Here is an 11,352-nt window from a genome sequence, read left to right as displayed (position 1 = left end):
TCCCTGACGATGGTTCGGTATATGGGAAGGGTCTTATACCAATCCTACCAATCACAGATTCAGATTTTCTCTGTTGCGAAGGGAACACTGACTTTGGTTATTCAATGATTCCTCATAGTGTGGTCAATGCTTCCTCCAAAGTCTGCGAGTTTCAAAAGCCTTATGTTGATAGGGAATTGGTATCTGGTGTAGGTTCAGCTGCAGCCTTAAATAGTATTCAGCAGGATGGAGAGTTAGATAGTAATATAAACAGGCCTCAGCTAATTGATAACTTCACTGGTGATGGAGGTAGCACCCCTATGTCATGGTCCACATTAGATGATGTAGAAATTGTGATAAATAACAATCTCTTGATTAGTGGAGGTCAAGAGGACCATCCAGAAAGGCTTGACGGGAGTTGCCTAACCCTTGGAATTGGATGCCAGTCAAATGATTTATCGGGAAGAAATGTTGGTTATGATTCTGAAAGGGCTGTCCTTCCTCAGTCGAACATAGTTCACAGTCAAAACGCCAACAGAAGTTTGCATCATTTCCCTAAAGTAGCTGCTGGTTTTTCTTGCGTTCAGAACAATGTGAGTAGCCAAATTTCTTTTTATAATAATAAAATAATATATACGATGGCATATCTAGGTCAAAACTGAAACCACCTTTTATTGCACAGATGGGGCAAGTTGAGAAGCAGCAACAATTTCTTGTGCCGGGAAACATGAATGTCTATCTTGGAGTTGAAGGGAACTGCGATGAAAGATCTTTATATTTTGATCCTAATAACGGTATTCAGGGCTACCCAGCTGTGCCTATTCTACCAGTTGGTAATAGCCTAGCGAGGTTGCCTGATTCTGGACTGAGCAAGGTGAATGAGTTGCCATTGTCATCTTGTCTGAATACGAGTACTTGTCTACCACTGTCTGACCAATCACAAAATCATCATATGGAATCAGGCACAAGAAATGCTTACTTGCACAATCAATCCGGTAAGTTTGCATACTAGTACTGTGCTCTCCTCTTGTTATCAGATATTCTAGAAAATGGAAGTTGCATATGTTAGTTTCTCTTCTAGGCTGGTATTTTCTACATTGGTATTGCTGACATGCTAGAAATTTCAGAGGGTTCAAAAGTTTGATTTTGTTACATACTGATGTTTTTCTTGGCGGGGACCCTTTTTGGTGTCTTTCATGAAGTCGTTTGGCCACTACAGTAAGGCTTCTGTCAAAAATATCTTAAATTTCCTGCCTCCAAATTTATACAGTTTGGTTTTATTCAGTGGAGCATGAAGCCATAATCATGATTTGGCTTGTAGGAACCTTGGTTAGGTTTCCTACCACCATGTCTCGGAAGAGAATATATCTTCTTGGTTGGAGCTATTTCTTGGTGGGATGGATCATAATGTGAGACCGTGTTTCCCATCTGCTCTGGTCACTACTCATTGAGCTTAGTCAGCCAGGTTTGGCAATTTGTGTAGGCTATTTACTGAGCTGGAGCATGTGACAAGCATGCTTGGGACAAATGGTGGCCACCGTAACTTAGAACTAAAATACTTTCATTATATTTCTGGATGACTGTGAACTTACGTGTAGTAATGCGCATTTATAACTCAACGAAGAGAAACATATTCCACATCAGAAATCAATTGCTCTTTAAATATATCCATTTCTGTAATATATCCATTTCATTTTTATTATACAGTTTTCGCTCCTTAAATATATCCATTTCTCTAATGAACTGATATGATTGACCGTAATAGAAATTATGGTTTTTGCACTTTATTCTTTGCAGTCCTCTTACATATTGGCTAACCTTTGAGGAGCTTCATCGGTCATATATGATTTCAGAACCTTTTGGTGGTAATAAGAGAATAATCATATATAGTTAACAAAAACTTTTGTCTCTCGAATTGAATACATAAGTTTTTTGAGTTCATGTTTTTTCACAGTAATAAGTCATCATGCCTAATATTATCCATCTTCTTTTATAATGTTTGTGTTGAGATATTAAGAAGTTGTTTCTATTAGAAATTGAATGTGTATAATCCGTTTTATCTGATCTTGATTACAACAACTTTCATATGCTTATGTCCAATAGTAGATTTTGATAAACTTTACATTTTCTGTAGCTTCCCTGCTGACTGACTCTGCAACTCTCTTTAGGGAAGCCTTTCACAGCTAATGAGGGTATTGCTGCACAAGTTGCTGAAAGAGGTCTTTTTCCAGAAGAATTCAGGTTCAGCCAGCTAGCTAGTATGGTCATTCCACCTTTAAAACTTTAGCATGCCTACTTTATGTGAAAGATTTCGTCCTTTTCTGAACCTCAGGATGTTTTTTTTTTTTGGTTCCCTTAATTTCTTTGGGAGAGGAGAGAACAATATCTTTTGTGGAGTTGATTCATGATGATATCTTATTCCTTTCTCTTGAAAATAATATTCTTGTTCGGTACTCTTATTGTAAAAAAATAAAAATCCTAAATTGGTTGCGGGGGAGTTACCTTAGCCAAACATAGTGTTCAACTGAGCAGTTATTTTATACACAATGCATTATTCAAAATATTACTATCAGTTGGTTTCCTACTTTCCTCTGTAGCCAATTGATTTACAAAGGAATAACAACAGAGTAAAATGATGATGTGAACAACAATGATGATTATGCTAGAGTTCAACTTTATATATTAATCAGAATAGTATCACAAATAGAAATTGTGTTTATGATTCCAATATTGATGCATAACTCGTTCTAGTCTAGGACACTGGCTCGCACTCGGTCAGGCAGCTAGTAATCTTGTATAATGGTGGGAAATGATGGTTGCAGGTAATCCTTATCAACCTGAAGTCGTTAGTGCTGTTCTTTCTTCTACAGACCATCCTGGATTTGTGATAACCGGTAATTACTATATAAAACTCTTGAGTCTAGACGTGCTGGGATAATAACACCTCTAAAATTCAATGCTATCCTTGTAATTGCCCATTTTCAGGTCAAGAACTTCCAACTACCAAAGTTAATAGAGCTATTCAACCTCCTAGAGCTTTTGTTGGAACATCTGTTAAGAGGGGTGCAGCTGAAATCTCAGCATGTAGTTACCAAGCTCAACCCACATTTGCAGGTGAAGAAATTCCAGCTACCAAGGTTAGTAAGACTTCTCAGTGTTCGAGGGCTTTTGTTGGAACATCTGTTAAGAGGGGTGCAGCAGAAACATTCACAGGTACTTCCCATGCTGATCCCAGCAAGGCAAGAAGAACTCAATATTCCACTGGTCTATCTGCCGAAGCTCCATTCCTGGAAGTTTCTTCACTCCAAATCTTATCCCAGGATGCTTCTTTCTCAAGTCGAGATCATACTTCTCCATCTCTCCTACACCAGGCCAAAAGCACACCACTGAACCAGCCCCAATCCCAGACCAGGTCTGATCTTCCGCCTGATGTCAAAGGTCTCCCATCCCTGACCCTGAATGCTCCCTCTCTCCAACTCCAAGCCAAGAGTGCTCCATCATTGCCTCCTTTTCCCCAGACCGCTTCATATCTCTCACCTGAAGTCAGATGTAATCCATCACTGTCATCGCTATCCCAGACTTCACCCTCTCTCCCACTCCAAGCTAAAAGTACTCCATTACTCCCATTCCTATTCCAGACTACTTCGTCTCTCGCACCTCAAGTCAAAGGCATTTCATCACTTCCATCCCTATCCCAGACTGCTCCTTCCATCCAAACCCAAGCCAAGAGTATACCCTCATTACCACCCACAACCTCTTCTATACCAACCAAAACAAGAAGGAATGTATTACTTCGACACCAATCCCAGACGGCTCACTCTCTCCTACCCCAAGCCAAAACTACTACATCACTCCCGCTTCCATATTTGACGGTTCCATCTCTTTTACCCATCACCAGTACTACATCACCCCCAACCTTATCCCAGAATGGTCCCTCTTGCCCACCTCAGCCCCAAAATGCTTCTCCACTTCCATCACAAAAGACAACTGGCCGACCACTGCCACCAAAATCCTTGAGAGGTTCATCTCTTCCACAAAAACCTCGGACTGCTTTGCCACTCAGGTCTCATATTCCTTCATCACTGTCATCAAAATTTAGTGCTCCACCACCAATCCCACCCCAACCTCAGACTGCTTCCCCAGTTCCACGGAAATATATAGCTTCACCTTTCTCACCCCAGACTACTCTACCAGTCACACAAAAAGTTAATGCTCCACCTCTGCCACCTCAACACCAGACTGATCCAGTACTCCATATAAAATGGAATGGTATGTCTATTTCATCTTTAAATGTCTTTGTAGTTTCAAATATCTACTTCTTATCTATTCTACTTACCTTACAGTTCTGATATGACTATTTTTTGGGAATTTAAAATTGCGTTTGTTTGTGAATATCAAGAATTTGACGTTTCTAATGCTATTTCTAGGCATAGTTAAGCACTCTATCCATGTTTACAGGATTTAAAGAGACATGTTAGGTCCTTTCTGAATCTACGCATCGGCAGTTCATACGATTCCATTGTTTCAGTTTTTTTTTTCCCAAATAATGTTCTCTATTCAATCACCTGATATGAGTAAACAGATGATTCTTCTACCTGTAAGTTTGAGTTTGTAGGAGTGTTGGACCACCCCATGGTCGACAAGGATCTTGCATGTACAGTTTTGCCAAAATTTTTGTGCTCAGACGAGTATAAACCTTCAAGAATTGATTAGGCTCATGTTTAACGGAGTTGTTTATGCTCAGAGTTTCATTTGCAATCCTAACAGAATGGAATCTGTTATTGCACCATATATATTTTTAAACTCGAAGGCTTAGCATCCTTAATGCCTTCATTTGCAATCTATGCCAGTTTTAGTGTTTTATTCATTTGATATGTCTTACAATGATTGAAATGGTCTCAGTAATACAGGTAAGGATTAACCATATGTGATGATGATACAAAGTCTTTTCTTTTGCAGCTGCTGATGAAACTCAACTAATTGGGCACAAGTGCTTGATATGCAAGAGGGATCTTGCCTTCACACCAGACGGCCCTGTTTCTGTGCCACCTATTGCACCAATTGTTGCTGTTCTACCGTGTGGCCACACCTTCCATGACCATTGCTTGCAGCTCATCACCCCGGAAGATGAAAATAAAAGTCCTCCATGCATTCCTTGTGCCATTGGCGAGAGTTGAACCTAGCCATGCTTATTAATTTTCAAATCTCTAACCATATTGAAGTTTGTTCCAATGAGCCAAATCTGAGGGGATATGAATGAAAATTTTAGACATTTCACCATACATCCGTTCGGTTCACCTGTATAGATTGCTGGCAAAGGTGATTTGGTTTATAAGTATAGGTCATTAAGAGGTGTATATGGTAGACAGCCTGTTTTGCTATCCTGCTGGATGCAGTCTATAGTGGTTGAAGTTGTCATCGATCCTTAACTTTTCATAGATTATCCATTGCTTAGGGTGGTTTTTTCTTTTTTTTTTTCTTTTTCCGTAACCCACATATTTGGGGTTCCTATATTCTTGTCTAAATGAGTTTGGATCCCTTAACTATACATATACATTGTAATATTAGGATCCATGTGATAGTGTGGGCATGCCCAGATTTTGATGTGCACATATGGATCTTTGTTTGAATTTTTACAGACAGACATGTTTGGACAGACAAAGTCCAAACTATCCTTTACTCATTTACTAAATTACACTTGTTCTTCCTCTACGAAACTTTCTTCTTCCTTCTTAATTTCTTCTTCCTTAAAAGACCTCTTTTTTCTTTATAACCGTAAGCAGATCACCTCTGATGCTAATAAGAACTCAACACTCAACTTTTTTGAATAAAAAGAGGTCAATCATTAATGAAGTTCAACAAGCAGTACAATAAACGACACAACCTTAAGAGTCGTCGGAAAGAGTTGTTTTTAGAGTATAACAAATTACCTATCCTAAAGTAGAATAAGCTACCCAGTACACCCACTTTTTGAAGATAAGCTTACAAACACAAACCTAAAACTCCGAAGCAAACTAAAAAAATCAACAAAGCACCAAGTTCATGCGACCAAAAACAAAATTAAAACCTTTAAAAGATTTACACCCTCCACCACCTTGGCTGCAAAGCCCATAGTAAAATTTCAGGGTCCTAATGGACCCAAACTGACCCAACCCACAACAATCAAGCAGCCCAAGGCATGTAAAGCCCCAGTCCAATAAGCCCACCGTAATGGGCTAGGAGTACTTGTACAAAAAAGAAAGAAACAAAATCCACTCAACTGGAAAAGCATGTAGGAAGAAAGAAAACTACGTAGGTGTATTATATCTTAAGAATATCATTATTCTATTTCTAATTGAACATGTTTTTCATACAGTACTTGTGCAGACAGTAGCAGTACTAGGGTACTCCATCTTCCATCCCAGCCATCGTATCATACAAAGGCTTATTCAACGTCTCCGGCAGATAAAATGCAAACACTCCCCCTGCAATCCCACACGCTGCGAACACCGCAAATGGCAAACCGCCCCCCAAAACCACCACGAATGGTGCAAGAATCGCCCCCATTTGCGCCGCCTGTGTTGCACAACCGAGAGCCGCATTCCTAACGACGGTAGGAAACAACTCCATGGTGTAAATAAACAACAAATTGTAAGTCCCTGCCATTCCAAATATCCCTAAAATCCCACACACCATTCTCACAACTTTCCAAATCCCAATGCTCTTCATCAAGCTCCCAACAAGGCAGAAAATTCCACTAAACCACAGCGTCCCGATGGCCAGTGGCTTCCTTCCGTACTTATCGAGTAATATCGCCGTGATTGTAAATGCTGGCATTTCTGCAACCGCATTGAGCAGTACATTGAGATAGAGGTTGGTGTCTAGGTTGACAACGTTCAAGCTCAGGCCGTAGTACACAACTGAGCACAAGAAGTTTATGGCAACCGCTAGAAACAACCGGATTCTAGTCATTGGTGACTTGATCACATCAATGAGGGAACCACTTATGGCTTCTTTGTCATTGGAGCTCACGCAAGTTTCATGGTGGTGATCTGTATCGTTTGTGTCTTCGTCTAGGGTTAGGACGACTCCATTGGGGAGGTGTTTTCCATTTGACTTGGCGATGGCACGCATGAGTTTTGTGGCCTCGTTGACTCTGCCTCGTACAAGGTACCACCTCGGGGACTCCGAGAGGAAGGGAAGGACTGCGACGAGGAATAGGAAGGAGGGGATCGAAGAGGCAATGTAGAGTTCGCGCCATGATGGGTAAATGTAGGCTATGCCTGCAAGTAGTGCGATGCCGGTTGAGAAGAAGTAGAATGTGGACATTCCTGCTGCCCCTCGCTTTGTAGGGCCTACAGGTTCAGTTGCGAGGACAAAGGCGCAGAGTCCTACGCCACCGGTGCTGAAGCCGGTGAAGAAACGGAGGACGACGTAGCCCCAGTAGTTTGGGGAGAATGCCGTTAAGCAACCAAAGATGGTGTTTAATACGCATACTACCGTTAAGGAGCCTTTTCTTCCAAGGAATGAGTCTGAAAAATGCCCAAAAACTCCCGCACCTGAAATTTAAAAAGTAATGTACAATAAGCATCAGTGAACATCTACAGCAAATAAATTTAATTTCAATATATAGATGTTGCGGATATAAGAATTCACTTGTTTATTATTTTCGTGGTCGGGAGTGGAATAACTTTTCGAAATCGTTTATTCATTCTATAAGATATTTTATCCAACACTTTTGCTGGATAATGTTTATGTATAACTAATATCGAAAGAAATAATGAGCAATTTAAAGCATAGAACAGTGATAAGTGGCATAGATTGCCTTCACTAGCTCGATCGCCCTTGTATGTATTTGGTATTAAAGGTGAGATGCAATCATGTAATTTAGTTCATAGTATATATAGTGGGCAAGGAAAGCGACTAGTCATGTTGTAGTTGCATACTGGTAAGAAATGTATGCTAGAATTTTCTTCCACAATGATCACGAATACTCGATCATCATGACAAAGTATACATGGACTAGTGGCATGTCTTGAGAACCATGTGTCATCTTCCCTTTCCCTCGAAGAACTCAGAGTTTCAAAGCTCAAAGATGGCCAAGCATGCCATGTCTAGTTGAACTAATTGATGGGATGTCCACCTACTGTTCAGCCAATGAGTTGGGCACACACAAACTGACGGACATTTTTCTGAAGATAAGGGGAACGGTGATGAATGCTACGTACACGTATCGATCAGTGACTAATTTATCACTCTCCAAAAAATTAGAAGCGAAAACGAAAAGCAGAAACTAAATCAACTTTTCCTTGCGGTCATAACCGCATCAAGGCTTATCTGAGAAGCATATGCTATTATATTAAAGAAGTGTCAAAAGGGAAAAACAGAAAGATGAACAAGTACTCCCTTTACAGCTAAACTGGAACGGATAACCTTTTTTAATCTGTAAAAAAGCTAGCTGCTGGTTCTGGACATGTATGGTCAGTTTTGAAAAAGGAGAGAAGCATCAGCAGCATCTTTCAGTTTGTTAAACTAAAGGGAATAATGGCACTGTACATGTTTAACCCAAACTTGATTGAGAGACTTGTTCGTTGTAACTGATTGAATGTCCCTAAGATTAAATGACGATCATGCACTACATGTTCAATAGAGAGAAATAACACGTGAGAGATCAGACCTGTTACTTCTGCAACTTTATTAACTGGTCAGATAAGCCTAGAATGATATATCTAGGAATCGGATCACAAACAAACTGACACCGCAAATTCTCACGTCAAGAAAGCACTGCAGTCGCAAAGAACAAAGCCATGCTTTGCTGCTTGTATAAATATATAAAGACATAGATCTGGGCTCGTCTTTTGCCAAAAGCACCCGCATATATTGACCTTTAGTCATGCTTTTGCTTTTATATAATCTCATAGTCCATCTTCTCCAGCTATTAATACTACCCCAAAAAAAAACAATAAATAAATAATAGTATTTCTGCTGGCTAGAAGAAGTATATTCCTTTTGAAAAATACTCCTGGTAACCTGGTTTTACATCAGTTATTATAAACATGCATGATATTGACTTTTGAGTACTCGCCAACGGGATGTTCATTTCAAGTAACATGAATACAGGATTGAACATTTGTTCAGTGATGAAGATTGAAGACATAGAAAGCAGACGTAAAAAATTTTCTAATAGTGGAAATGGGTTTAGTCGGTTTTTTTTTTTTTTTTTTTTTTTTTTTGTGGGGTGGGGATGGGGGGTTGTACACGACCCATCTCGTTCTTAAATAGCTCCGTCACTCAGATGAACCATTAAATTTAAAACGCCACTCATAAATATGGTGCTAAATATCTTTAACTATTCATCAAACTTTACCACCATTATTGTGGAGATATACTTTTTTGCCCCATAATTTGGAGATGGATTTACTAAATACTTATTACTGAAGCTCAAAAATTCTCCAAACTAGATAGAACTAGCTCGAAAGTGGAATCTACTGTCAAACTCGATCCTGAGTTTGACAAGAAATTCTAGCATCGATCTCATTACGGAAGTGTCATAAAACGAGTGCAAACCCCAGACTACATGGAAAAAACATGAATGTGGGATACCTGTACCATCGAGAAGAAAAATAATGATCACGTTTTTAATCATTTCCTAAATAATAGATCGTTTCTACTTATTCTACAGATTCTTTTACGATGAGGTTGTCAAATTCGAATTCTCCTAGTCTATAAAACAATTAGTAGAAAGTTGAAAACAATCAGAGAGTTAATTATGCAATTGTCTATGGTCACTAATTGTTATCCATTACTTGATTAGAAATAGTAAATAACGCACATAACTATATAAAGGTTAAAATGGCCTTTCTAAAAGGGATATGGTCAAACTGCATCTCGCCCACATCTCAATGCATCAGTCCATAGCTAGATGCAATCCGTCAACTTGGTTTCTGGCTAAACTTAAGCGAAAAAAGATATTCTATATATACTTGCTCATTGTCTTCATCCTCCCACATGTATTTACATCTTATCAATGCCAAACTCGCTATCAACCAACCTGGTCCAAAAACGCAACTCCTTTTGTACAGTTGTGTCTAGATATGTTAATCTTATATTACATTTTTAACTAGTAACAAATCTGATCCTTGTTTTCTTTGCATGAATATGAATGGTGACCAAATATGAATGGTTGATGCATTTTCGGAAATAACAAATAATTACCAATTAACTAAAACGAGAGAAAGAGTAGGAAAACTGACCAATCATACAGCCGCCGAAGAACAAGGCCTGAGCCAACCCAACTTTGTACTTCTCTTCACAAACCAGACCCCATTCCGCCACCGTTGAACTCACCGGACCACCGAGCCACTCCCACGAGCCCGGTGTGAGCCCACAGACGCTCGGCGCGTTAGAATCACACCCCGAATACCCATCCAGACATCTCCAGCTCGGTTCACGGTCCGCGAAGATCATGACCATGGTGTGAAACGCCTCCAGAGCCCAAGCCAAGCTGGTCAGCACGAAGTGCCAAACCTGCCACGGCCCGAACTCGCCGCAATACTTTTGGAGCATGTCGTCGATGCATAGCTTCTCCTTTTCGTTCTCTGCTGCGGATTTCTTTGCGGCAGAGATGAGGGGTGCCCGGAGATCGGAACTCCGGTCCCCCGGATCACATGAAGTCATGTTATTGTTTTTGTAATGGCTTTAACTTCTTGGTAGCCACCGAAGTATTCGCCAAGGCCCTTTTTATATATGTTCTAGGAGGAGCAAGATTCTTCTGGGATTTGACACGTGGAGGGTATCTTATCCCTTGATTCGTTGGATTTTGCATTTTGACTCGGGTTGGGTCTTGGAGCTACGAAAGAGATTGGACCTCTTTTGTGAGTAAGGGCAATGTTCTCGGGATCTCTTTGTCTTGCTTTTAATGGAAAATGAGAAAAGGTTTCCCCTTTTCGTCAATAAAATCCATTTCATGGCAATCATGAGAAAGAAAGATCGAAAAAACAAGGTGTTTTGCACTTTTTTTTTTTTTTTTTTTTTTTTTTTTTTTGTGGTAGGGCCACAATTAATGAAATCATAGAATACACTGGGGGGACATAAGTAGGACATAATACTTAAATCCCAAATTACAATAAGTCTTAAGAGAACGTTCCTACCGCAAGGTGTTTTGCACTTTTGCACCTAAGGGTTGTTATAAGTTTCATACCGCAATTAATTTCCTACACCATTTGTTTCCGACTCCTTTCTGTATGAAATATTTATTATTGCATAGATTAGGCCAGGGACGGAAGCAGAAATTTATAATGAGGGGATCTTAAGTATAAAACTCGTAACAATGTTTCAACCTTACCAAAAAAAAAAAAAAAGTGGACAGTCATGTAGAAGTTTATACTATGTGTA

General features: G+C 39.7%; 2 protein-coding genes across 2 annotated transcripts; one reads left to right on the top strand and one right to left on the bottom strand.

Annotated features, from left to right (window-relative positions):
• The first annotated feature begins 6 nt into the window (after positions 1-6).
• Positions 7-5,662, top strand: LOC133724978 (uncharacterized). Its single transcript, XM_062151968.1, has 6 exons — positions 7-572; positions 662-974; positions 2,148-2,237; positions 2,802-2,873; positions 2,965-4,248; positions 4,939-5,662. The coding sequence occupies exons 1-6, from the start codon at positions 105-107 to the stop codon at positions 5,154-5,156; spliced, it is 2,445 nt and encodes an 814-aa protein (XP_062007952.1). The 5' UTR covers positions 7-104; the 3' UTR covers positions 5,157-5,662.
• A 356-nt stretch (positions 5,663-6,018) lies between these two features.
• On the bottom strand, positions 6,019-10,712 carry LOC133724977 (organic cation/carnitine transporter 4). The gene is made up of 2 exons (XM_062151966.1): positions 10,212-10,712; positions 6,019-7,517 (listed from the first exon to the last, which is right to left on the bottom strand). Exons 1-2 carry the CDS (start codon positions 10,633-10,635, stop codon positions 6,358-6,360), a joined length of 1,584 nt encoding a protein of 527 aa, XP_062007950.1. The 5' UTR covers positions 10,636-10,712; the 3' UTR covers positions 6,019-6,357.
• Positions 10,713-11,352: the final 640 nt, after the last annotated feature.

This window comes from Rosa rugosa, chromosome 1 (assembly GCF_958449725.1).
Source record: "Rosa rugosa chromosome 1, drRosRugo1.1, whole genome shotgun sequence".
In the NCBI taxonomy this organism is placed as follows: domain Eukaryota; kingdom Viridiplantae; phylum Streptophyta; class Magnoliopsida; order Rosales; family Rosaceae; genus Rosa; species Rosa rugosa.
Note: the sequence above shows the minus strand (reverse complement) of the source record. Positions and strands in the feature narration are given on the sequence as shown.

What these genes read in the sequence shown, in the direction of transcription:
- LOC133724978 (XM_062151968.1), top strand. Translation starts at nt 105, where the DNA reads ATGATTCCTCATAGTGTGGTCAATGCTTCCTCCAAAGTCTGCGAGTTT. An exon ending in TTACTTGCACAATCAATCCG is followed by an intron (nt 975 to 2,147) that starts GTAAGTTTGCAT and finishes AACTCTCTTTAG; the next exon opens with GGAAGCCTTTCACAGCTAAT. An exon ending in CAGGTTCAGCCAGCTAGCTA is followed by an intron (nt 2,238 to 2,801) that starts GTATGGTCATTC and finishes TGATGGTTGCAG; the next exon opens with GTAATCCTTATCAACCTGAA.
- LOC133724977 (XM_062151966.1), bottom strand. Translation starts at nt 10,635, where the DNA reads ATGACTTCATGTGATCCGGGGGACCGGAGTTCCGATCTCCGGGCACCC. An exon ending in CTTCGGCGGCTGTATGATTG is followed by an intron (nt 7,518 to 10,211) that starts GTCAGTTTTCCT and finishes TTTAAATTTCAG; the next exon opens with GTGCGGGAGTTTTTGGGCAT.